This window comes from Oreochromis niloticus, linkage group LG6 (genome assembly GCF_001858045.2).
Source record: "Oreochromis niloticus isolate F11D_XX linkage group LG6, O_niloticus_UMD_NMBU, whole genome shotgun sequence".
In the NCBI taxonomy this organism is placed as follows: domain Eukaryota; kingdom Metazoa; phylum Chordata; class Actinopteri; order Cichliformes; family Cichlidae; genus Oreochromis; species Oreochromis niloticus.
Window position 1 is genome coordinate 30,808,012 of NC_031971.2, and position 27,943 is coordinate 30,835,954.

The window sequence follows — 27,943 nt, forward strand, 5'->3', positions numbered from 1 at the left end:
CACACTTCCTTGCGCATGCAGGCTACGCTGATGAAGCTTTCGAGTGATCAGGCAAGATCTTCATTTGCAACAGTTCCTTCTCTTTGTGACATTTTCTTCCTTCCTCTATATCCTCTAAGTGACCCATGCCTTAACTACATGCTGCCAGTACTTCTAAAATACAAGTACAAAAAGCTAAGGCAGAATGACAGTAATCACAGTAATCACAGCAGCAGCACTGGGGTTGAAATGCATCTGAGAGACAGAGAAGGAAGCCAGAGTATCATCAGGTGTCATCAGGTTTGATTGCTATGGATTGATGTGCTTTAGAAAAGGCAGAGACGTGATGATTTATAAAAAAGCTCTAACATTACAGCCAGATTGACAAATAGGTCATATTTTCTAGCAGTGCTGCACAAACCATGGACATGCTGCAAATGTCTGTGCACTGTGCAGCACCGGGTAGCTAACAAACAGCTCATCTCCCCTTTCACCATGATGTGGTCACAGAACTGTAAATGCTAAACTTACATCGGAGCTGGTCGGAGCTGTAAAAGGAGACAGATGCCCGAATAAACACAAGCCGCTGTGTGTTTCATATTCCGTTGCTTTTGCCTACACAGCAGCTTTGCTCACTCAGACAAACCTTGACAATATAGCCGAAGCCCCCCCAACCCCACCACTCTCGCTCACTCTCTCTCACTCTCTCTGCACAAGTACACACGCGCACGCATAAACAAACGTGCACACACGCAGAAGCGCAGACGCGTTGCGCGCTCTCGATTGCAGAACGCGCAACAAGCGGACCAGCGGATGGAGAGAGAGAAGAAGAGACACGGACGGATGCAAGGCGAGGCCAGGAACGGGAAACTGTATCTCTCCTGACCGTCCAGCTGTTGTCTTTTCCTTCCCCCCTTTACCCCCAGTATTATTTTATGACGCGATTCTTGCTTTTCCCCCCTATTTTTTAAAAAGCCTGACATTTCTCCATATCCGTCCTGATGTGCCGCTGCACCCCATCACGATTCTTCAAGGATATGCAAAGCGGCTGTTATCACGTCGACGTTATTTTCCATTAAATGCAAGGATGTACCTAATGAACGGCATCGGAGGCGTACGATCAACAATGACAAACGACAGCTGAGCTCGGCGAGCCGTAGAAATCGACGGAGGGGCTCAGAGCAGTCGAGGTTTGTGCGTTAATTTGCGCCTAATTATTGTTTTCGTGTGTGCCCGTTTATTTCCCTCCCTTCATCCATCGGGGCTATAAGGCCTATAGCCCGCATCATTTCTGGGCATGAAACCCGTGGGAATTATGATACCAACGTGACGCACAGTCACACAGCACAGCGGGGAAGACATCGAGCCTCTACAGGACGGAGGGAGGGTGTGAGGTCCAGCAGAGCAAAACCCTGCCTCTCGCACTGCTCACAGGCGGAGGACGCCCAGTTGTTGCTGGACAAATCGCGCTAATGACTGTCGTATAGCCCAGCAGGTCTCGCCCTCCACTAATTCCCCATTGAATATTTAATTTTTTTTGAATGCATCGGGCGCAGCGGAGCGGGAGAAAGGGAGGAGAGTACAGTGGGTGAGGGCGCGGAGAGACGGGATGCGGGAGACGCAGTGAGCGAGGAGGAGGAGGAGGACGAGGGAAACCGGAGGATTGACGGTAAGATATGGATATAGGCTATGAGGATGCACTCCGCCCCTCCTCTCTCTCTCTCCCTCTCTCTCTCATTCACACGCACAATCGCACATATATGATCAATGCCCCAGAGGACAGCACAGGTGCCCCGCTTCTTTCATTGGTGTTGCTTCTGCTTCTGCTGCTGCCAAGGGCCATTTGATCACTGAGTGGACATGGATCCCATGCGCTGCTGTGCTGGGGTTTTTACCGCTGGCTGCCATTAAACCTTGGTCAGTAGTAGCCATGAGTGCTGCGAAATATTCATAGACACGTGATTATCCGTCTTTGGAGATCAGAGAGGGGAAAAAGTGTTGTGATAGGGTGTCCCGGACTGGAACACCAGAGGGGTCTGTCATGGGTGGTGTGATTTGTGTTCATTAACACACACCTTTGGTTGCAGCGTCATGTGTGCTGCAGTGAGCAGTGATGTAAAACACACGCACACACACATACACACAAAAGGGGTTTTAATGCGGGTTTGGTTTGCTGATTCACCACAGATGGGAACATGAGGAGAAAAGAGACAGAGATGAAGAGAGGTAGCAGAGCGAGTGAGTGAGAGTCCACTATCAATATTTCAGAGAGGGAAAGAGAGGACTGGGTCAGTGGAGGAGGCCAGGCGGAGAGACAGGAGTGACTGTGAGAAAGAGAGACGGAGCGATAGAGAGATGCAGAGGACAAAGGAGGTGAATGAAAGGGGAGAAAGGGTAAGGGAATAGATGGAGGAAGAGCTCAGAGGGTGACAGGACTCCTGCTCTACTGTCAGACTCAATCCCCGATTCATTTGTAGCCAAGAGTGTGCAAAGACATCGTTTGTGTCCTATTAATTATAGATACAAAAACATTGAAAAAGAGCTCATTAATATAGAGAAATATCTGTGAACCCATATTTTAGAGCGGTGACTCCTTTCTGTTTGTGTGTGTGTGCGCGTCCGCACTGTGTGTTGGATGAGAAAGAGAAAACAAAGGTAATGAGGTTTGTTTCCATGTAGGGATCATTTACATCAACTACTGTGGAGTAAAAAGAAAGGACACAGTGATTTGCTTAAACCACTCAGACACACACATACATGCGCACACACAAGTTGGATGGGTTTTCTGTCATTTGACTTGTAAAATGCACCATATTTGTCTCTTTCTGTTCGGACCACCTCGAACAGGTTCCTCTCACGTCTCCTTGAATCAGTCAGACACACTGAGTCAGTCTCCCCGTTTGTGCTGTGAGCATTTTATGCAAGCCTGTGCAGAGCTGTGGGCGGATATATCAGTGTAATATCAATATCATGATATGAGAACAGACATCTGCTCGGATTTTTATATGACAAAGATAAGGGGCAGAGACTCACACGTGAATCTTTGGCGTGTAAAAATCATTTAAATTTGCCAATGTCAAAAGAGCAGCTAATTAATATTCTGTTACAGTTCCAAGTCAGACTGTGGAACAAATAATGAGACATATTTAACTATGCTAATTTTTTCCAGGGGTTATGGGTGGTATAAAGAGTTTTTTAAAGAAATGTTTAAACAGGAAAAATAAATCGTACATAATCTGTAAAGCTGACATGCAGATATGTGCGTATGCTTTTGCTTAGTCAAGTGATTTTAATGTACACGGTCTGACAAAATCTCTGTGAGGAGACAAATTTTTGCCACATCACTGTACCCAATATTGCTATTTTGCTAAACCTTTTTTTTCCTCCCTCCTGTCCAGACTGCTCTGTTCTCTCGTACTTCAGTTGATGATCTTGTGGCGTAAAGGCTTTTTTTAAAGCCATGTGACATTTTAAAACCCGAACTGCAATCCTGTATTTTACTCTGCGAGTTTGTTCTGATGACATTTTCCAGCAGCTCACATCATCGTAGCAGGTTATGCTGACATACAACTGAGAGCAATGCCACATTTTTTTTAAAGTTGACAGCATCACTTACATACACTTTAAAATACGAATACTTGCACATATATGTATGTTACATATGTGAGTGTTTGTGTGTGTGTGTGGCAGCTGTACAGCTCTATTGATACATAATGTGATATAATTTAAAGAAACTTAAAGATATGAAATGTGATGGCAAAAATCCAAATCTGTGCTAAAAAGTCACTGCACATTTTCTTGTTATGCGTCAGGGAAATTCCTCCTAAATTGAGAAAGAAGACTTTGAAGAAAGTATAAAATGTTCATTAGATGCTGAGAAGATCCAAATGAACACAGATGTCACTTTCAATTCTTTCGAGCAGGCAAACATTATTCTGAGCCAGTTGTGTCTGGCTGGAACTCCCTGCTTTCCTAGAAACTATTGGCCATGAAACATTAACAGATCATCTAATATCAGGCTTCTGCAAACTGCCAAGAGATCTGATGTGCCAAGTCTTTGCAACATCAGCACAACTGTTTTCCAAACAAATATTAACATGTGCTGAACATAATGAGCCTGTAGGTCTTCTGAAAACACAACCTATATTTCACAGGGGTAAAACAAAGGAAAGCATCAGAAAGATAAAACCTGAAATAATTATTTAGATATGAAAAAAAATGTTATTTTTCTGATGATTGACTTATCGTTGCGGTTCAAGCCGATATCTAAATTGTCATTACAACAATCACATGCTGCTATAAACTATGTTCCTCGGTACTTAAAGTTGTCAGCGTTGACGGAACCCTGACTGAAGCTGAAGCAAACAACAGCCGGTGAACTACATACAAAATGCGAGGGGAATGAACGTGGCTCCAGGGGTTCACGGGGCAGTAAGGGAAAACACTCCACACACGCTCGTGCGCCCACTCGCTCCAATCTTCAACACGCTCCAACACACGCCACTCCGCTCATCCAAACACTCGCGCTCAGAAATCCAAAGAGGTTCAAGGGACGGGTCCAGGAATCTATATACACAAGACGAGAGAGTTACTACGAAGACACGAGATATTAGTCAGCTGGGGCTACACTAACATGTGTTGCACAACGGTCCAGCGACGAGAAACACTGAGCCGCCATCTTAAATAGCAGCCAGGAAAGCAGGATGATGGGCCGCAGGTGTGTGATTGCTCCCAGGTGCGTGGGCCAAAGGCGGGAGCCCGCAATGAGCTCCGCCCCGGCAGAGCGAACACAGGAGAGAGAGAGCAAAAACAAAAACAAAAAGCACATGTGGCCTTACTGGGTCGACCGGGCAGACGCACGGACCGTGGCAAAAGTAAAAGTGCCTGTAAAAACGTACACGGACTCCTCAAAGCAGCCAAAATCTGCCATCCACCCATATTTAATGCACATAATTGTACACTGTCAATGCAATTTTATACATACCGGTAGTTTAAAAAAACAAACATGATCCACTCATACAACTGACACGAAAGCCTGCAACTCATTGGCATAAGAATCTTTCCACCTCCACCGTGCAACCCACTTGACATGGACGCGGCACAGGCCTCCTATTGTACTCCTTGTTGGTCTGAGATTGGTTTCCGCCCACCTCTGACTGGCGTGGGTAATGGATTTGTTTTTTTACACGGAGGCTTTAAATAAACTTCGACTAATTTTCTAATCAATCAATCAGTCAATTCCTGTGGATTTTGTCATTGAGGTATATTAAGAAGGGGTTTTTTTTACGTTCACTTATGGAGAGGAGATACAGTTGTAATGCCTATTTTTGATAAAAGTATTATTTGAAGACAGACTTAAGCAAATTGTGTCCTTTAAGATAGATTCAGATTGGGCAATAATCTTAAATGTGACAGTAACAGATTTCAGCTATTATGTTTCGTACTGATCAGGTAAAAACAAAAGAGTGATTAATGAGCAAACCCGTACAATTCTGGAGAGTTTCTGATACGGAGAAAATGCTTAAAGAGCACAAATGCATGGTGTGCTTTTAGCTCAGAGAGTGTGTGCTGAAGGCAGGATTACAGTCGTGATAAATATGTGAGGAAACCTATCAATGTTTAATCAGTCTTCCTGCAGTCTTTAGCAAAGACTCAATTCTTTAAGTGAGAGAATACCCAATTACTTTTTGTGCAAAAACTTTCTTTTGTAAGAGATCCCGACCTGCACCTCTTTCTTACAGAATGAGAAACCAGGGAGTCTTTTTGGTCTTCTGCGGGATTAATTACTACCTGCTAGTATTCCAGATATATATCAAGTAAGGGTTAAAATCATAAAAACAACAAATACGACAGAAAATAAAAGAAACATTTGGCTTGATATGCTATTTACTACCATATTTTCTGTGTACCCTCATACATGCAGGGGAATGCGACACCTCTATTCCCAGGAGTCAAACGTCGACCAGACAAACATACAGGCTCTAAAACCCCATAAGTGGCTTTGACTGCAGCATGTAGGCCTCAGCCCTCTGGGAAATGTAGAGGTCAATGGTCCGAAACTGGCAGTTGCAGAAGGCACTGTAGTGTGTTTTGATTCTTAAATATTATCCATAGTGACAAGAAAATTCTCCCACTCTTGTTATTAAAAAGTCTTTCAGCCAATAAACCTTTCAGGGTTTCTGTTGGAAGACTAATCTATATCTCTCCCCCACACCTCTTAATTAGTCTCTCCTCTCCATCACACACATACAAACACACATTCATTCATCCATTAAGAGCATAGTGCTACAAGGCTGCTTTGTCACTTTGTGCTTCATAGTGATCTACCCTCAGGCACTGATTGCTCTGTGACCAAAGAGAGGGAGGTTACTCTCTCTTTCTATCTCGCCCTCTGTTGATTGTATGGCCTGCGCCTCTAACGCGAGTGTACCTAACTTGATTTTTACATTATTTCTACAACAGGCTACTCACATTCTTAAGGATCTGTGTGATGCAGAATCTCATAATTAGCATCTAAACTACAAGAATTTAGATGTTACACCTAAATTCTTGTAACATCTATCATTGCAAAGCTATACTGCTGTGTAGCTGTGTGTAAAATGATGCACTGAGAATATTTTTATTTCATGAAATCGTCCAGGAAAACATGCAAACGAATTTTCTCTGTGTATATTCTTTGTAAATGGTTGGGTGTAGTCATAGCATGCACGTTAATGTGTGTGCCTGTGTAATTTTTTTCACTCTAAGCATTATGCTCACACACTCACTTAGAGATAGCTGCCACTTCAAGTAGGCCGGCTGCTTCCCCAGGGCGGGATTTTGGTTGTAGGCAGTAAGCATGGTGGTGCAAACAGGGGGAACCGGGTGTGTGGCTTTGTCAAGGGCCATCAGTGTCCTTGCTCTACTTACTCTGCATCTATGTGTGTGTGTGTGGGTGTGGGTGGGTGTGTGTGAGATAGCAAGAGAGAAAGAGAGAGAGATTTGGGGTAGCAAGCATAAGAAAATGCTGCCATAAGGGGTTTGCAGGAGACTAGACATATTGTGTGTACGTATTTGCGTGGTTGTGTGTGCATCTGATAAAAAATGGAAATGTTCTCATTCTGTTCAGTCTTTTATATTTAGTGTGTGTGCGTGTGCATAGCTCAGTGGTCCTGGGGCCTTTATTACAGCCTTGTTGGTTGAGTGGATTTAAAGAAGGCAGAGGTTTCTCTTCTCTTTCTTAGTTTATGCGTATGTGCCCGTGTGCATGCGAGTGTGTCTGTGTGTGCGTGCGTGCGAGTGCAAGTCGTTGAATGCGCGTTGGACATTTGTTGAGGAGTGACCTAAATCTGTCGGCCATCATTACCTAACAAGAAGATGGAGCGAAAACCGAGTCACAAATAAACACACAAGCACACATATGTTTATGTACACACACACACACAACCTCCTAAGACCGTAATTCTGGTTACGCAGTCCACACTACAGCTGTAGTTGAAATCCTAAGAGGAAAAAGAAATGTTATGGCGTGCATGATGTCACTCAGCCTCCTCTCTCCCTTCTGTCCAGGGCCAAGAGTTCAGTTTATATTAAGGAGTCATATTACTGTTGTTCTCTTGTAGCTCATCTTCCTGCGCCCCGTATGTTCCCTCATAAAAATCCACAGTGCACCATTGCCCTCTGATCACCTGTGTCTTCAGTCAGCTGCTTTACCTAGTTACGCCTGCGGGGGAAGAGATCGTCTCTACGACATGATTTATTTAGGATTACTGAAAAGTGGCCTAAGCTGAGCCCAGCCCTCTGCCTCTGTGAGTGTGTGTGTCTAAGGATAGAAAGATTAAGACTCTTTTATGGGTCAGTTGCCAGTATTGCTTCTGGCTAATTACAGACTTAAAACACAAACTCTCACGTGTGCGCTTTCAGTAACAGATACGCACATCCAGTGTATACCTCCTCGCTCTCCATCGCTCTCTCTCACTTCCTGAGACTGCACTGTGCTATCACCATGGTAACAGCAGATTGAGGGGCTTTTCGCTGCACCGATTGTTCAATTGTTATCTTTATTTTGCTCCCACTCTGTGTCCGTCTGTCTGTCTGTCTGTCTCTATTATTCCGTCCTCTTTCCACCCTGCTGTGGTGTCTCATGTGCACTCTTTCATAGTCAGTGTGGGTTTCTGACCATCCAACACACACACACGCACGCACACAGATCTCCACTAAGACGAGAGGGTGCAGTTTTTCACTCGCAGTCTCACACTTCCACTGCTTCCTCCCCAGGCTCTCCTAGCGCTGTGGTGGTGTGACGTCCTAACTCTTCCTGCCCAGCATGGCTGTGTCACTGTGGTTCGTGGGCGTGCTCACTCTGGCTCACGTTGCGCCCTCTGGCCAAGGTAAGCGTCATGTTGAGGTGATGTAGTATCACGTCGAGGTGTTGATTCTGACAGCATTCAGCAGGAGGAATCCCATAAACTGAAACGCCATAGATAATGTCAGTGCAACACAAATTTGAGTGACTCACATCTAATCGAGTGAAGCCCAGTGCCACTAAAAAAACGGCATCTAGACAAGCTGTAGGACATGCTTTGACCTGCGCAAACACAAGATCTGAATACAAGTTTGGAGTGTATGAGGAGCTGCCTGTAGCTCAAAGTCAATTAACAATCAGCTATTCAGCACGGCAGACAGTTACAGTACATCAGCAGCATACTAATCACACCAAAGTGTTGCTTTAATGTTTTAATCCTGATGCTGCAAACACCTTGTCATGCGTACATGATACTCAAACTCGTGTGAGAAAGCGGATTAAGGTAACGGTAATGGGATTTTCTCCAATAACCATGGTTTACACAGCTTTATAAGGTTGTCAGGTGAGTGTTTTCGCTGAGCCTGTATTTAATATATTCACACGTAGTGCTCAAAGAAAATGAAATCCTATACTTGTCTGATTGTGTTTACTGAGCACCTGAGCGCCAGTAGTGGTTTCAAAGCTGCGCATCACATGTAGCTGTTACAAAGGAGGTGTGATGTGATTATGTCAACAGTCACATCTGGGAATCCTTCCAGTGTTAGCTTTCACACTTGCGCATTTTAAAGATTAAATTAGCGGTTTTCAACGTTTTCACAATTTCAAAGCATGTGTAATGTGTGTTAAATGTGCTAACAAATACAGGTATGGGAATGATTTGAGTGAGGCAGTCAAAGTAAGGTCTCTATCCTAGGGAATCATTAATGGGATCAATGTCCTATAGTTCGTGGTATTGGATAGCTGATCCCATCTGTAGACCAGGAGTATTTATTTTCCCAAAGCCTGACAATGTAGCCCAGATGATGTAATCAGCATGGCCGTGTTAATATTGTTAGTATCACATTCTGTACAGTCTCCAGTCCTACAGAAATTGCTCATCCCCTGCCTTTTCTCCGTGCTCACCATTAGGCAGATGTTTAATTTGAAAATTGAAATGAAATTTCCCTGAAATCCAGTGCATCCATAGTGTACAAAGGATACCATAGATACGGTATCCATGGTATCAGATGTTAACATCTCGTAACTTTGGGATTAGATTTTGCGTTCTAGCATCCATCACAGAGCACCACTCATAATTAAGGCTTAAAACAAATGTGAGGCTGTGCCAACATCCATAATTATGGATTACAGCTTCAAACCATAATACTAATAGGTGGTTTATGCAGTACTGAGCAATCGTCTTGAGCCACTACTCAGTTTTTTAATATTTTGTAAGGAGCCAGCAATAGTACTATATAGAAAGCAAAAATCTTTTTGTGCAGAAAGCAACATTTTCTGAATGTATTTTAAATGTTTTCCTTGCTTTTTCACACATTTTCAGTTCAGTCCTTGTACTTTTCACAAAAACAGATAATTTGTTTCAATTTCCTTAGCCGAATTTATGAAAAATGCCCGCTTGACAGGCATAAAATAGTATTTTTGCACCAGATGAGATGTTAGCCTAAAACTTGATGGCATGATGTGCGGTATGCTATTAAAAAATTGAGAAAGCTGGACAAGTGGAGGACAAAAGAAGAAGTGGCAGGTCTAAAAAAACTACTTATACAGCAGATGAACAGTGTTTGAAAGTCATGTCCTTAAGAAATAGGAAAAAAAATCCACAAAATAGCTGACACAGGACCTGAGAGATGCAGCATTTTCAGCTTTTCATTTTCAGTGATCCCAAACACACTGGCAGTGCAGTAAAATCATACCTGGATAGAAAAGCATGCAGTATGCTCTGTCAGTCACGATTGGCCAGTCCAGAACCCGGACCTCAAAATTACTGAAGGGATGTGGAATCATCTTGACAAAGAATAGAGGAAAAGGTAGCCAACATTCACAGAAGAACTTTGAATGTCCTTCAAGAAGCCTTTTAGGAAGGGCTAAATTAGCTTTAGAAGGTAAAACTATTTTCATTTCAGCTGTAAAGTTGGACATTAGAACATGGGAGTCAGTAATTGGTTTAGAGCTCTAAGAAGCCATTTGACTCTCTTCTGAGGTTTAAAATTGCTGTCATCAAGGACGCTACAAAATCAGACACTACAAAAATAAATCAAATGCCAATTTTTAGAAATATATTAACTTAAGTATGAAGCTCCTTTTACCTGTAGTAAATATTGAAAACCTGGCTTTTCTTTCTTCTTGTGTTTCCACCTTTTCCTTTCATCCTCTGCTGCCTCACCCCACTTCTCCCCCGCCTACTGTGCAGCCATGTCCCGGGCCGCTATGCCATTCGGCCTGCTACGCAGGGAGCTGGCATGTGAGGGTTACCCCATAGAGCTGCGTTGCCCAGGGAGTGATGTGGTTATGGTGGAGACTGCCAATTACGGACGCACCGATGACAAGATCTGTGATGCAGACCCCTTCCAGATGGAGAACACACAGTGTTACCTCCCTGACGCACTAAAGATCATGTCACAGAGGTCAGTATGTGTTGGGCTGCACATCCTGCTGTGTGTACACTATATTTGCATAAGCAGTTAAAAATTGCGCAGTAAAGATGCAAACTGTAATATCATACTCGAGTTATTTGAATAAGTCTTTTAGAAGTGGCTACGGCAATCAATGAGCGCATGAACTGTTTGTATGTGTGCACTGCTGCACAACATACACGCTGATTAGTAGGTTGTCTTGTGTGTCATGTATATATGCAGGTGAAGCAACCTCTCCAGCTAAGTATGAGTGCCTGGCTGCACCATTAGCTGTGTACTCAGCAGTGTTTTCCTCGAAGAACTGATCAATATTCAGTGAGAGGGAGAGTAGACAAATGGAGTGTCCTTTGCTTCCCCTTTCCTGTCTGGTAATCACTCCCCTTCCTTTCTTTGCTTTCTCTCTCTATCATCCGTATGACTGACCCATCCATCCATCCATCCATCCATCCATCCATCCATCCATCCATCCATCCATCCATCCATCCTCCAGGTGTAACAACAGAACTCAGTGTGTGGTGGTTGCAGGGGTTGACGTCTTCCCAGACCCCTGTCCTGGAACATACAAGTACTTGGAGATCCAGTATGAGTGTGTCCCTTACAGTGAGTATGCATATATATTTATATCAACAGACATAAACACACACATACTGTATGTACACACACGCACACACACTCACACACATACATAAACACAAACACAAGTGCACTCGGATTTAACCTATGTTTTTATTTTTTTTCGCCAAGATGCATTTTAGGTTTTTGGTGTTTATTATTATTTGTACGTATGATCTCTGATGTTTGCTAGTTCCCTGAGAAACTGATGGATAGAAAAAGACTGGGATTTTTCGTTTTTGTTTTGTTTCTCAGGGAATGTGTGTGCATGCTTGTGTTTCTGAAATGTAAAAAGAAAGTTGTACGGAGAAAGTACAGAGAGAAAAACTGTAAGCCAAAATGTCTTCTGTGTGTATGTGTGTTTGGGAGTATGCACTTGCGCGTGCATGCGTGTGTGTTTTCTTTTCCAGATTCACGCCACGGGAGTTGCTCTCTTTTCTCCACAGGAGCCTGATTGAGGGAAGGAGAGATCGGGGGAGGTGGGGGAGGGAAGGGGGAGAGGATAGGGTGGGAGGGGAGGAGAAGAGGGAAGAAGAATATGTTGGGTCTCTTTCGTGCTCCTTCCTTTTACGTGAACAATAATGTATGTGGTGAGAATGAGTTCCAAAGTCTTTATCTGTGCAAATCTTTCTTTCTCTCTTTCTTTCTTTCTTTTTCCCTTTCTTTATTTCTTCCTTCCTTCCTTCCTTCCTTCCTTTCTTCCTCTCCTGCTTTTCTTGCTTGCTTTCTTGCTTCTCTTTACTTCCCTTCTTTCACCCTCTGACTTTTCTTTCTTTCTCTCCCTCTTTTTTTTCCTATGCTTGAGTAGAAGTGGACCAAAAAGGTAAAGACAATACATTGTAGCATCTTGATCTCTCCTTACCCCCGATCCCCCTCTTTTCTCTCCTTCTCTTCCTCTCTCCTACCATTTCTCTCTTCCTCCTACCCTAGGACGTTGTTTCGTAATCATGCTGGATGTTGCCCCCTCCCTTTTTTCATTTCCTACTCAGTTCTTTTTTCCCCATTTTTCCATCTCTCGTTGTATAGAAAGCCGTCCTTTTATCCAATTTTATCCAGGTTCTGCACCTAGTCTCTCTTCATCTTTTCTCTCTTGCTTTCTGGCTTTAGTTTCTTCACCTCTTCTTTCCCTCTTGCTCCTGGTTGATCTCTCTGTTCTCTGTCCCTCCTTCAGTCTCTGTGCACACCAACACAAACACAGCCACTCACACGTACATAAACACAATCTTCCTTTGAAGCTTTCCCTCCTCTATGTTCTTTCTTTCTTTCGATCTTTCTTTTGTTCTTTCTTTCACTTTTTACTCTCCCTTCCTTCCTTCCTTCCTTCCTTCCTTCCTTCCTTCCTTCCTTCCTTCTTGTCTAGTCATCCTCTTCATGCTTATTTTCCCTTTTCTTCCCTTATAGGAAGAGCCCCTTATTTATCTTCATAGGAAAAATAAGACGAAATCTGTGTGATTGTATATCCGTCTGGATGTGTGCTTACCAAGCACTGCTTATGTGTGGGTGTGTGTGCATGCCTATTTGCATGCCAGTGTGAGACTGTACAGTATACATATGTGTCCATACAGTTATTGACATGTGGGTGGACCAATCGTTGTGCTCGGCGTAAACTAACCTGCCCTCTCATTCACTTCAAGGCAAAATTTAGCCCCGCCTTCTGCGTCCCTGACTCTACCTCACACTCTTTTTCACTCTTTTTGCACTAACCCACACACACACAGACACACACACACACATACACACAAAAAGCACATAAATACACTCACACCTTTCATTGCAGTGTCCCTGTTGTATTACTCACCACACACACACTAACAGTGTGTGATTTCTCAACACTTATACGTCTCTTCTGTTGCTTGCCTCTCAAGATCAGCACAGGTGTTTTAAATCCCTTTCTCTTTTTCTCTTCATTCTTTTTCCTTAATCTCGCTGCATTGACTGCATCTAATTCAATCCATTTTTCATGCATTGATCCATTTTCTCCCCACACCTGCCTCCACTTTCTTTCTCTTCACTCTTTTTCGCACTTCCCTTCCTGCGCTTTTGCTCCCTCTCTCTTTCGCTCTCTCTCTCACATCCTGCCTCTACCCCGCCTAATTCCCATCTTCCAGTTTTCGTGTGTCCTGGCTCACTGCTCAGCATCCAGCCACCCTCCTCGCTCTTAGAGGTGGAGCATCAATCAGGGGCCTGGTGTAAAGACCCCCTGCAAGCTGGTGACAGGCTGTATGTCATGCCGTGGACACCCTATAGAACAGAGGTGCTGTATGAGTACGCCTCTTGGGATGACTATCGGCAAAACAGAGTCACCACAACCTATAAGTGAGTGCTTTGTGAACTGTGTATATTGCTGAGATAGTTGATTAATATTCAGTTACTCTAGGGTCTGCTTTGTTTATTGTTTTTTAAGAAATTGTAAAGTAACAGATTAATCACAGCTGGAAAGAAATCAATGAAGTAGTCTGTAATAAAAATAATGGCAGTTTGCAGGCCTTGGGGGCTTATTTCACATTTAGCCAAATCAATTTATTATGGAAAAAGAGCAACATTTATTTTGTCCGTATAAAAAGTTGGTTTCATATATTCTATATCTATAACGTATGGTTAAATAAGAAGAGTTATAGTTAAAAGCATCAGTGCTATTTATGGATGAGAAGATTTCTGCTACACTCATTAAATGTGTTACCACTCATTTGTTAGCTCTTTGTGTAGTAGTTTGTATAGTTAGTGGTAGAGTTTACCACCACTGTGCCTTCAAATGAAGGTAAAATCTATGCATGCAGCTTCTGAGAGGCTTGCTTTCAGTGATGAATAAACAGGTCTGGGATTATTAAAATGTATTATATAAATGCTCTTAAGGCTACCACAATATCTGCAAGCGTCACCAAAATAATATCCTAATTAGGCCACTAAAGAATCAAAATTCAAGATAATTTAATTTTCCTTATGCAACACAAGATTGTATAACAAAATGTTTCCCTTTATGCTACTTACAAAAGAACGTACAAAATACAAATGAATGAAGCAAGCCTAATTAAGTGAGCAGACTGAGTGTAGCTGGGGCTTATGTTTAATTTTAGTATCGTGGAGATATCTTGCTGATATCACTGATGTTTAGTTGGTGCTGGTGATGTTCTGGGTGGTTTTAATCTGAGCTGAGCTTTCCAGTCAAAACACAACACGCCAATTTTTGATGTTTTGACTCAGTATCCTTTGTATTATTCTTCTGTAAAAGTAAAAAGACAAACTACATATTTTCACACATTTCATAATATTCTATGTTCTAGGTTGCCCAGCCGTGTGGATGGTACAGGCTTTGTGGTGTATGACGGTGCCGTATTTTACAACAAGGAGCGAACACGCAACCTTGTGAAATACGACCTACGCACCCGTATCAAGAGCGGGGAGGCAGTGGTGGTCAATGCTAACTACCACGATACCTCGCCTTACCGCTGGGGAGGGAAGTCGGACATCGATCTGGCAGTGGATGAGAACGGCCTTTGGGTTATTTACTCTACTGAAGCCAATAATGGACGCATCGTGGTCAGCCAGGTAGGAGGAAGGAAAAACAGATCGATGATTGTATTTTGGAAAGGATGAAGAAAGAAAAGAGGAGGTTTTGATTTTTTCATCATTTCATGTCTTTCCTGTTTGCAGGTGAACCCCTACACTCTGCGCTTTGAGGGTACCTGGGCAACTGGCTTTGACAAACGTGGAGCTAGCAACGCCTTCATGGCCTGCGGCGTGCTCTACGCCGTGCGCTCTGTCTTCCAGGATGATGAGGGGCAGGCAGATGGCCGAGCCAGCAGCAACATGGTGGTTTATGCCTACGATACCAGTCGTGGGCAGGAGCTTCCCGTTCAGATACCATTCCCAAACCCTTACCAGTACATCTCCTCCATAGATTACAACCCCAGAGACAACCAGCTGTATGTGTGGAATAACTACCATGTACTGAGATACCCTCTACAGTTCACACCACCACCACCTACTAAAGGTCGGTTGAATGATAGTAGTTGTGTAACTGGACATAGGTGACTAATGTAATAAATGTGGAGAATTAACAGTGCTTTTTGACCCTCCAGGGCCCTTGTCCTCTCTGATGACGACTGTCCGGTCATACACAGCCACAGTTGCTCTGACTCCAGTCCGGCCATCAGCGTCCCATCCAATTGGTGTCATCAACAGAGGGCCTTTTGACCAGCGGCCGATCACAGCCATGGTCCCTCTGACCCCACGCCCTCCTCTGCGTGTCCCCTTGGCCCCCGGGGGACTGGGTCAGGTGGGAGGATGTGAGGGTCGGGTGGCACGAGGGGTGCAGTGGCCCCCTACCCTAAAGGGGGAGACCGTGGAAAGGCCCTGCCCTAAGGGGTCTTTGGGTAGGTGTGGGAGATGTGGGCATGCCAGTGTGTGTGTTTCATTGCGTGTTTGTGTGTGTGTGTGCAGATGTGAGCATGCCAACATGTTTGTTTCATGTGTGTGTAGTATCATTTGTGTGTGTGTGTGTGTGTATCCTGTTTCCCTTTGAAATGTAGTCGGATGTCCTCTTTTTGAACTTGCCTCAGATGAGTCTGAGAGGTTACAGTGTGTAGAGAAGCTGGGTTCAGCGACTCTTCCTCTCGCTGTGCAGCTGTCTTCCTCAGCCCTGCCTCCCTCTGAGGAGAAACTCTTATGGAGATTATGTATAGATGCCTGGGGTGCGTTTTGCCTCTTCATAATCATGTTGAATGGCTTGGACATGGGTTTGGCACAGCAGTGATGATTGAGTCTTATCTTAAACGGTGGTTATAACTGGAAACAGGTGTGGCTGTTGTTTCATACTTAAACCTAATTTGCAGAATGAGTGTCTAGTCCTGGTTTTCATTAAATGTCTTGTAAACAAAATGTGTGCAGCAATTAAGCAGATCAGTTAAAGGCTTCAAACTCAATTCATAGTGAATAATCAGCTGACTTCTGCTGTGGAGAGCTTTGCAACTTCTTTTAGCTCATACAGCAGTTCTGTTATTATGTTATTAACTGCAGGGTTCATTCTCATTGGCCTCGTTTCCAGCAGTAGCTGTTTTCAGCAAAAATGAACCCTATTGTGCAATACTTGCTCGGAACCAAAAGCACAGGCAAAGTTAGTGACGAGCTGAGAAGGAAAAACTAAATGCATACGGTTTAACAAGAAGGCAATGATTTCCTAAAGTTTTAAACATACCATTATAAATTATGCTTTTATCAAAATAAACCATACAATTGGAATTATCTGCATAGAAAAGTGAAAAATACACACATAGTCAAGTAAAAGACGATGTGTGAGACATTTTGGCCACTGGTTCACTGACTATTTGTCAAGATGTTTGGGACGGACTCACGCGCGGATCCTTGGCAAAGAGAAAGTGCGTTTATTTACAGTGAGACACCAGGTGAAGATATATATACAGTGCGGCGGGGGAAAGGGTCCGGGGCTCCAGGGTCCAGGGGGAAGCAGGGATTAATCCAATAAATGCTCTCAGTGGGTTCCAAACACACACACACACGCTCGGGTCCAGGGCAGATCTATATACACACAGAGAAAGAAGTCCAGGTTAGGGATACTCTCAGACTCACAGATACAGATTTAGGTTCAGGATTAGAGGGACTGACGCTGATGGCTCAACGATCCAGCGAAGGATGACACAGGTCCGCCGTCGTAAATAGTGCTCCAAATCGGCTGGGATCAGTTGCAGGTGTGACAGTGAGCACAGGTGCGTGGGCCAGGGGCGGGAGCCCGTAATGAGCACCACCCCGGCGGAGGAGAGAGCGCAAAGGAAAACACAAACAAAACATGTTGCCAAACAGAGTCAGCCAGCGAGGCACGGGGACCATGACACTATTGTTTGAAGACTCGAGTCAAGCGTTTTTGGCTGTCCCGATCTAGGTATTTTGAAAGGGACAAGGGAGGGGTGACTCTTACTGAGAAACTGAGGATGCTGGATGCTTCTCCGGGCATTTTCCATCACATAAAAAAATTGGCATTCAGTAAAGAAATGTTGGACTTCCTATAAAGAAACATCACCAGAACTGTGATAAAATGTCTTTATTTTAGCTCATTTAAAGGGAAATTTGATCATGCATAAATTATAATTTTGCTTATCAATTGACCTGAAATAACAGGAAAATGCACAGACTTAAAAGCAAACATGTCCGTGTGGAGCCACAGTGGGGCCCAGTACCAGCGTGACGTGTGGGGCCCAGATGACCACTGACTGTGACCTGCTCACACTAAGCAGAGAGGGTGTCACAGTGGGGTTCACTGTAGGTTTGCAGCATGCCCTATGAAGCCCACATGTGCCTTATGGCACACTACCACCACCAGCTGCTATGAAGGTTTGAGCAAAATGTCTCTAAAAATAAAAGTCCGCTGCTCTGACATTCGATACAGGTAGTGCCACTTATTTGATTCAGCAGTTTTTCCAGCTGATACTATACCTAACACAACACCCCTTGTTTTTTCAAGGGGAACTGGGGATCTTCTACTTGTTAGGCAAATGTGTAAACCACTTCACTATGGAGCCACTCACTTAAACAAGCCTGCAAACAAGCAAACAAACATAAAGAAAAACCTAAACCCTATCAAAACAAGTTAGCCTGTTTTAGGAAATTGAATATGGCTTTATAATGTTAACTTCTAGAGTTCTATATATTACTATATACATATTACTGAGGTTTTACATCTGTCAGCTTTACTCAGCCTCATATTTCTATGGTTTAATCTTTCAAAGTCACATGTCCCGCCAGAGTTTCCTCATTATAGACAATATCCAAGCTCACAGTTGTGAGCAGGTGTGGGTGAACTGTGGAAATGTATGGGTAAGAAAAACCAACATTTCTCCCACACAGGCTCTAAGTGGGTGTCCCACAGCTGCCCTAAAAACCCCATATGGGAGGCCAAAGAGGGTTTTCTGTGGGCATGCCCACTTTTGTTTGCTCACAACAAAAAAAAAACAAACTGCCATGGGCCCCACATGGGATATCATGGGGCCATATAGGGGATCTCAAAAGACAAAACTGTGTAAGTGCTCCCACTTGGGGCATGCATGGGACAGGCATGCTCACATAGCCGCATGTTCTCCCACAGCTACCCCAGTGCCAGCATATTTGCTGGATTATTACCTTACCACTATGTGGACCAACTGTACTTGCTTGCATAATCAGTCTTTAATGGCCTATTTTGAAGCGGGAAAAATCTTAAAGCATACCCTTGACAAATATTTTACTCTAAGTTGGACCACCGTTTGAAAAATGAGTACTGTGTGGTCTAAAATAACATATGAAATTAGACACTGAAACCATAAACTCATCCAGAATGTCTTTTGTAAGACGATAAATCAAGTGAGAAGTAGATTTTTCTCTTAGACTTTTATAGAATCAACTAAAGGCCCCCTTCTGTCAATACCAAAGAATGCCAAGTTTAACGGACTTCCCCAATGGCTTCACTTCAGACACAGAGGCTACATCTGTCTTATATCTGGTCTATGCTCTGGTGTTATAAAATACAAGCTGTCGTTTCCCTTTCTGACTTTCTGCGTCACCTTTTCCGTCTCTGCAGGTATAGCCTCCTATCAATGCATGTCGTCTCCAGTGGGCTGGAACTCCAGAGGCCCTGACCTTTCCAACTGCACCTCTCCCTGGGTCAGCCAAATTGCACAGAAGGTTAGTCACACACGCACACACACAACCACAAATGCACACGCATGCTGTGCAAATGCCCTAAAGCTAGTCAGCAAGCAGCTCTCTCTTAAATGTCAAAATATTTGACATTCTAAACACCCCCGCCTCACTCCAGATTAAGAGTGGAGAGAATGCAGCCAACATCGCCGGGGAGTTGGTCAACCTGACCCGGGGGCGGATCTATGCCGGTGATGTCAGCATGTCCGTCAAGCTAATTGAACAGCTGCTCGAGATACTGGACGCTCAGCTCCAGGCCTTGAGACCAGCCAATAAAGAGTCAGCAGCACGCAATTACAACAAGGTAAATTGTTGCTGTTGTCAGTGTGGATGTGTGCTTGACCTTTCCTGGAAATGAACAGAAATGTCAATGATGACGATTTATATCTAACAGATGTTTTTCTGCTTTTTTTTAGCTGCAGAAGAGAGAACGCACATGCAAAGCTTATGTTCAGGTAAGATAGATAGATAGACAGCTAGCTAGCTAGCTAGATAGACTGATAGATGTAACTGTCTTTCCCCTCTTGTTTTTCAGGCCGTTGTTCAGACAGTTGACAACTTGCTCGGTCCTGAAGCTCTCGTGTCCTGGGCTGACATGAGCAATGCTGACCAGTCACGCTCTGCGTCACTGCTATTAGACGCAGTAGAAAAAGGGGCGTTTCTCTTGGCTAATAACCTTTATGAAGCACGTTTCAGTGACAGGGCACCAAATGTTGGTACGCTGACTTTTTCGTCCTTAGTCCTTTTTCGTCCTTAGTCCTTTTTCTTGTCATATTCTCCTCAAACTAGCAGCTCATCCAGACTTCTGTGTACCTCTGGTCCTGTTATACACAGATCTGGAGGTGTACGTGTTAAATACAGAGGCGGACATACAGGACTTGAAGTTCCCTGACACTTATGACAGCGACAGCATCCTACAGATGTCAGCACTGGCCCTGCAACAGTACAGCAACAACGGTATGTGGCACATAGGAGAAACTGAGCAGTGTTAGTTCAGGCAGGGCACATCCTCAAGCTCTGCTGCAATCAGGCAGATCAGCTGATCTCAGTGCCAAGCCACATGAGCTAATGGTTAAGCTGATACTTGTTTACTGAATCTGTAGGCCTATAGGCACACCTATAAACCTCTTTGCTGTGTTAGCAGTGCCTGCCCTGTTCTATACACGGGGACCTGCTGCTGCACTCCCATAACAGAGCCATAGCACCAAATATAAGAGTACTGCAGAAGGAAATAACAATCTTATTTCCACAGCAGTAGTTGTGACAAAGATATTTATTACAAACAAATTTCTTTTTAAATTATAGTTATTAAACCATGGCTAAGACTGATTGTTTGTTGAAGTAATACTAGCTTTTCTCAGATAGTAAGATTTCAGACATATCATTATTCCAGATCAATTATTTCATGCTATTTTCTATGGTTTTCTCTCCAGGCCAGGTGAAATTAGTCCTTTCCCTCTACAAGAACCTGGGCTCCTTCCTGACAACTCAGAACTCGACCCTGCGGCTTGGACTGGGGCTGGGCCAGAGCTCAGAGGTCAGGCATAAGAGCCTGGTGGTGAACTCTCATGTCATCTCTGCATCTGTGCACAGAGGATCCAGCAGAGTGTATCTCACCGAGCCAGTGATCTTCACTCTTAGGCACCTGCAGGTCTCTTAACTCTGTTCAGCGTAAAAGTCACATTGAAATGAACAAATTTGTAACACTTTGCATAATTGCTGTGTCAAACATACTGTTTATTGATGCCTTTGTTTCCTCAGCTGGAGAACCACTTTGGTCCCAATTGCTCTTTTTGGAACGCATCAGGGGTTTCTGGGAATGGCAGGTGGTCTACACAGGGCTGCCGCCTGTTACACACAAACAACACACACACTACTTGCGCCTGCAACCATCTGTCCAGCTATGCTGTCCTCATGACATACCAGCAACCTGCTGTAAGTGACACACGCTGACACATAGCAGCATTTAATTCGTGGAAGCTACTGTTCGCCATATTGCCATTGTGCATTTGCACCGTTTGAGCACAGAATGTATTTTCAATATGTTTAATTTGGCAACTATTATGCCAGTATGGACGTACCACTGAAAACAGTCACCTTTTTTCTTGTAATTTTACATGCATTTGCTTGTGTGGTCAGACTAAGATCTTAAAAGTCAGATTTTGAGATGAACAGCTGACAGACTTTAAAGTTGAATAAAAAAAAAATCTCGTTCCATCCTCACCCACCAAGATCTTCTCGATTCCCCCCGCCCACCACGGTGCCCATTTGTGGTTGCACAGTTGGAGTTCACCCCTGCTGTTCTCTCTGAAATGTTGTTTAAAAATCAAGTGCAAAGTGGGTGATAATTCGGATTTGTGGCTGTAAAAGAGAGAGTGATACATGTAGCAGAATATTTTTTCTGCCATGAAATTAAATTTTGTGTTCTCAGTAAGATGTTCGCTCTGTTTGGTATGATTGCATTCCTTTAAATAAATGTTATGTGGAACACGGATAGAAACACAGCAGTTTTCAGCACGTGATATGCCCACAAACAAATGGGCATCAAGATAACATGAATATCTTACACTTTCTTTCGTGTCTGCTTTTCTTTGTCAGTTCGGAGCTGGTGTGGAAGAGCTTTTTGTCTATGTGGTTTCCTGGGTTGGCATCTCCGTAGCATTGGTGTGCTTGGCGACCTGCCTTACCACACTCTGCTGCCAGGGGGCGCCCTGGCATACAGACCACAGCACCATTCACTGTAACCTGTGGGCTAACCTGCTCATCACTGAAGTTCTTTTCCTTGTTGGTGCCAACAAGACTCAGTACACTGTTAGTGTTTTATTTCTTTTTATGATGATATTGGAGTAGAAAACAATAGCATTTTAAAGAAGTGCGTAATAATTTTAAAAGCTTGACATAATAACACAATAGTAATAAATCACTTTTTGGCTGCCTCCTGATTTTTCAGGTTCTGTGCTCCATCACCGCCGGCCTGCTGCACTTTTCGCTGCTCTCTGTGTTTTGTTGGTTGTGTCTGGAGGGAGTGGAACTGTACCTGCTCCAGCGGGAGGTGTTCGAGGGCCGGAACTCCAGGAGGAAGTATTTCTACCTGTGTGGATACTCTGTTCCTGGGCTGGTGGTGGCCGTGTCCGCAGCCATCGACTTTAGAGGCTACGGCTCGAAAACTGCGTAAGATGACTGGTCTGTGGGTGTGTTTGCTGTGTGTGGGTTTGACTCCACATTCTTGGAAGCTTGCATGGGGACAGTTACTCAGTATTGTTGTGTCATCTCCTGCTTATTAATTTGTTTTTCTTAAGATTCCTATTTTCCTGTAATTTGTTGTTTTGTTTGTATATATTTGCAGATGCTGGCTACGCACAGACAATTACTTTATCTGGAGTTTCCTTGGACCTGTTGCTGTCATCATTACGGTGAGATTTCATCTCGTGTTAGAAATGCCAACCGTTTCCTGTTTGACCGCGTCATAGCGTCATGATCAGTAAATTTTTTTAATGAGGATATATTTGACTGTGTTTGATCTTCCTCTTTTGCCATCAGTTAAACCTCATTGTGTTGGTGATGACCTTACATAAGATGCACAGTACCGCTGCTTTGAAGCCAGACTCCAGTCGCCATGACAACCTGAGGTTAGTAAGAGTCTCTCGTGCCGTTCGGCGGTGAATTATTATGTGTCATTGTGCAAAGCATGAATTGATAACTGGCAAATGAGGCAAGACAGATAAAAATAAATTGTGAGTCTGTTTTATTAAACATGTTTTGAGTGCATTTGTTATTATTAATGTTGAATGAAATTTCATTAATATCATTTAATAAAGGTAAGAGAACTGAAAGAAGAAGTGCAGCAACTGTAGCCTTCTTAAAAACCCGAATTAAATGCACTGCAGCAGTCTTGAATAGCAGCATGACCTATGTAGACTCTGCGTCCTTTTGAGTGAGTAAAGGTCAGACCTTAGCATTGCTGCAAAAATGACAAATAGAGGGAAGAAAAAGCATTCATTCAACAAAAGAGAAAAAGTCAGCGAGTGTGTATGTGAGTAATGTCGAGCATGTTCAAGGTAGTGCAGCCCACATCTGTCACAGCTTTCTTTCACAGTTCCTGTTGCTGATGGGGGCTGTCAGGTAGATTTGGCTTTACAAAACTCAGTGCTGTTACATGCTCCTTGCCCCTCTTTGTGTTAATAATTTAGCTGCCCTGTGAAATAGAGGCACAGTTGAATTCTATTCATTTTCAACGTGAGACAAGTAAAAACATATTTTTTTTAAATCGCTCATCAGAAAAGTAAAATATGTCTTTGCTTTGGTGTCTGCAGGGCATGGGCAGTTGGCTCCCTGACACTGCTCTTCCTGCAGAGTGTCACTTGGTCTTCAGGCCTCATGTTCCTATCTGCTCCATCTCTCCTCCTGGCTTACCTCTTCTCGTCCCTCAATACTGCCCAGGCTCTTCTTATCAGCATACTGCACTGCAGCCTCACCAGGAAGGTCAGTGTCAGTGAGCATGAATCATTAAATAACTGCAGGTGTCTGTCAGTGACATTATTATATTTGAAGAAAGCCGTCTTCTACATGACTAAATAATGTTTTAGGGTCAGAAGGATTATGGCCGTTGCCTGCGTCTTTCGCAGTGCTGCGCAACTTCCTCGTCCAGCTCTCCAGACTCGGTTAAGGGTGCCGCCCTTAGATCCAACAGCCGCTACACCAGCAGCCAGAGTCGCAGGGCCACGGCTAACAGACAGGTATGCCGAAGCACTCTGTGCCTCTTAGTCTCCTTCTTTGTGTCTGAGTCAGGTTTGAACTTCTGTAATATGTCTGTTTCAGAGTCGTATCAGAAGGATGTGGAATGACACAGTTCGCAGGCAGACTGAGTCGTCTTTCATTGCAGCGGATGTTAATAATACACCTACTCTTAACCGAGGTACAAGAGTTTATAGCTCAGATATGCTGGCTCTGCAGACAAAGAATGTGGTATTTATTTTCTCCCTCTTTATCATCAGCTGCTTTGGGGAACCATTTTCTTACTAACCAAGTGCTGCAGACTCATGCTGGAGCCTCTCCATATGACACAGTGCTGGCCCAGGGATATAATCAACCCTTTACCTCCACAGGTACATCCTAATACAGTTCTCTACACTCCCTGCTTCACTGGCTATTCTTTTCTTCTCTTATTATTATCTTTTACCATTCTCTTATTTATGTGTATGCATAAAACCCTGCAAAGCTCTAGGCTATGCTGAATACTGAGTGACTGTTAGGCCACTATTATAAACAGTAGCCATTTATAAAGCAACAAACATTTTGTTTGTTAAGCTTTTAATAGCCTAAAGCTTTTGCAGAGTACAGTGTTGTCTGTTTTTTGTACAGTATGGATGCTTGGATTTGTTTGAGTTTGTTTAATTCTGCTTTTAGTTGTCGGACTTGAAATAATTGTTTCTTTTTTGATACTTTCCCTCTCTGTCTTTCTGTCTTAACATGGACCAGTAGGAACCTTCAGAAACAAGCAGAGTATGAGCTCTTCCCTCTTGTGCTCACTTGAATCATTGAGCGCCACTCCCTTGTGCACTGTGCTTCAATTCATAGACTATCTGTGCAATGTTTGCACACAGTCACAATGCACAGACCATAAAGACATAATACACATTTCTCCATGTGGCTACGTAACCAAACATTTCATTCAGAAATATTAATATCCAAAACACTCTCAGCAGGAACACCAAACTCTGCTCATTCATTCATTTGGTCATTCATATATATTTAATGCTAAAGTCTTTATGGGTTCCTTGGCTTTTTGTGACTGGCATTTTCTTTTTTCTCCTAACAGAGGGTGGCGTTTCACAAAGCCAGGAGTCTTGTGGGTTGGACAGTGTGTGTCTCAATGGAGGCTACACCCCCAACACCTTCACCCTGCACGGTTTAGGGACGACTCCTGGGTCCCGAGCTGGAGTAGTGGGCAGCACTGACCTTCTGAGGGAAGGAGGAGTTGGTATGGGAGGGGACGACATCTCCCCAGGGCTCCTGACACCGCACGGGGGAGCAGATCTGAGCGGTGGTGCTGGGATACGTCGTAATCTGTCTGACGCAGCGGCACTAGAGAAGATGATTATTTCAGAGCTGGTACAGAGCAACCTGAGGCCTTCAGTTCCCATGCCTGTTCCTCCTGAGCGCTACGGCAGCCTGGCGAGGCCGCACCACCACGACAGGCCGGCTCTCACTCACACTGCCACTTTAACTCGACACGCACAGCCGCCACAAGAGGGATGGGCTACCTCCTTGCAGCCAAGCACACGGCATAACGCACAAGAGGGCTGGTCACAAACAAGGCACCTCACACAAGACACTGAGACACATTCCACGACACGTGGACAAGATCATACCACAACGCCTCGCTTACAAGACGGCTGGTCACACGCTCGCATTTCTGGTGATTCTGAGTCCCGTGAGCTGCTTAAAGATGGGGACCGCTCACAGCTACAAGGTACTCTGGGACGCCGCGGGCTTCAGGAAAGACAGCAAGCACGTCCCCCCGATGTTCAAGCACGACCTTATTCCACTCTCAGCCGCACGCCTGGTACTCTGTCCCGCCACCGCAGCACAGCAGAGTCAAGTGGAGGGACGGACAGAGACAGGGAGAAAGAAAGGGAGCGAGACCGGGATCGTTATCGGGACAGGCCCCTCCCACCTCCTCCTCCGCCTCCACCACAGGACTCAGAGCCCCTGTACAAGGCCCTGGAGGAGCCACTGCTGATGAAACAGAGGGAGGCAGGTGTAGAAACATGGAGAGGCGGCCAGGACAGAGAGAAGGATGAGACGTTTCTATTAAAAAGAGATGGAATGATGGATGATTGGAGGAGTGGAGGAGAGATGGGGAGAGATGAATCTTTTACCTCTCAGAAGAGAGATGGAGAGATGGACAAATGGAGAGGCGGGATTGAGAGAGGGAGGGAGGAGTCTCATATGCTGGAGAGGAGAGATGGAAGGATGGAGGTGTGGCGAGGAGCGGAGACAGAGCGGGAAGAGACTTTTATAACTCAAAAGAAAGATTTTGGGATGGATGGATGGAGAGGTGGAATAGAGAGAGAGAAAGACGAATCCCTATTTTTAAAGGACAGAGATGGTTGGAGAGCAGGGATCGAACGAGAAAACGAGAAACAGAAGGACAGAGCGCTTGACGTGTGGAGAGGAGGGATGGATGTAGACAGGGAGGAATCCTTCCTGTTTGAGAGCAAAGATGGAGGTCCAGATGGGAGGAAAAGAGGGAAAGACAGAGGGTCTCTTCGGTATGGTGAGCGAGAAGATTCTGACAGCTTCTCTCTGCCTTTGACCCCAGATCTTGACCTTGATGCTGACTCTTCACCTATCTACGCCCGAGATTCAAACCCCTCCCCTCTCTACCCTGGAGACCGCCGCTCACCGCCGCTTAGTATCTTCCCCCGAAGCTCTCCGCCGACAAATATATTCGCTCCACGAGAAAGTAACTCCCCTCCCAACAACCTCTATTCCCGCCATTCCCCGCAGGTGTACAGCCGGAGCAGCTCCCCTCCTCGCTTCTACACCCGCAACTCCCCCCGACCCTCTCGTACCCAGACAGCAGCCCCGAAGGTCCAGAAGAAGTCAGCCCCTCAGGTCAGCCTCAGCGGCCATCTCTGGAGCTGCCGTACAGCCTGGGGCGACCCCCGCTGGGCCCTCGGCCTAATCACCTCCAGACCTTCTACCAGCCACCACCGATGGCGTCCAATGGAGAGGCAGGGTACACGCCAGAGCCCTCCTCTGAAGGAGATGATGGACAGATGCAGCGGGTGACGAGCCTGTGACTAGGGCGGTGGTGATTGGGGTATAGAAACCAGGGAGGAGGAGGAAGATGGTGATAATAACAACACATAATGACGATCAAACTGATGGAAACGATTATGATTATGTTAATGAAGAGGTTAATGATGATGGATGATTAACAGTGATGCCTGTGAAAGTGATGGCTCCTCCCTGCTTCTATCTCCCGATCACCACGAGACTTCCCCCCCTTTCCATGTTTTGTTACTTTTGTATGACTGTGATCCATTGATAACTCTTCCTCCTATTCCCCTCTCTCTTCTCTCTTTCCCCAAACCCTGCTGTGTCTTCCCATCTCATCGGTGCTTATCCTTATTGGCCTGTCGTCTAAGTTTCTATTGCTTCATCGGCTGGGTGTTGCCCCTCCCTGTAGCAAGCAAGCAGTGTGTCAAAGAAGCACTTGTGTGTTGCCAAAAAATCTTTTCAAAGAACATGTGCATGACTTTATAGTGGCTTTACAAGGCTACATACTGTAGGAGGAAGTGCTGAAGTGTGCGTGACGTACGAGTGTGCGCGTAGCTTGATGAGCACGGGTGTGCGCAAGGGAGTGTTTGTGTGTATGTGTGTCTGAGAGAGGAAGCGAGAGAAAGGGTGTGTGTATATACATCATTCTTGTATAATTAATGTATCACAGTGAAGCATTTTATCTATACCAACTGGAGGGCCTCTTAAACACATCCCCTCCTATTGATTTTGAACTCTTGACCAATCCTATTTCACATCAAGACCAAAACCTCTGCGCCCCGACCTGCCACTGACTGTAGGTGATGGAACTTTTGACTGCAGAGCCAGAGATCATGTAAAACCTCAGAACTTTTCTGCAACTCCCCCCGAGATCCTTGTACATATCGCCTCAAGTGTTCTGATTGTCTTGTATTGCTATTGAAGTTCAAGTAAACGTGAAAAAAAAGGTTCCTGTTTGTGT

The 27,943-nt window shown here is 44.5% G+C and overlaps 1 protein-coding gene across 6 annotated transcripts; it reads left to right on the forward strand.

The window, feature by feature from the left end:
- Window positions 1-751: 751 nt before the first annotated feature.
- On the forward strand, window positions 752-27,932 carry LOC100690036 (adhesion G protein-coupled receptor L1). Of its 6 annotated transcripts, none has more exons than XM_005454809.4 (26): window positions 752-1,648; window positions 8,236-8,348; window positions 10,674-10,887; window positions 11,387-11,496; window positions 12,317-12,331; window positions 13,617-13,824; window positions 14,790-15,054; window positions 15,160-15,499; window positions 15,588-15,881; window positions 19,076-19,179; window positions 19,313-19,498; window positions 19,611-19,649; window positions 19,730-19,910; window positions 20,029-20,151; window positions 20,628-20,845; window positions 20,956-21,129; window positions 21,793-22,005; window positions 22,145-22,365; window positions 22,541-22,607; window positions 22,735-22,823; window positions 23,508-23,676; window positions 23,781-23,930; window positions 24,013-24,109; window positions 24,189-24,299; window positions 24,673-24,696; window positions 25,013-27,932. In XM_005454809.4, exons 2-26 carry the CDS (start codon window positions 8,285-8,287, stop codon window positions 26,989-26,991), a joined length of 5,655 nt encoding a protein of 1,884 aa, XP_005454866.2. In that variant the 5' UTR covers window positions 752-1,648; window positions 8,236-8,284; the 3' UTR covers window positions 26,992-27,932. The 6 variants fall into 6 exon arrangements, with proteins under 6 accessions (XP_005454866.2, XP_005454868.2, XP_005454871.2 ...); XM_005454811.4 differs by having other exon boundaries at window positions 24,676-24,696; XM_005454814.4 differs by having other exon boundaries at window positions 23,820-23,930.
- Window positions 27,933-27,943: the final 11 nt, after the last annotated feature.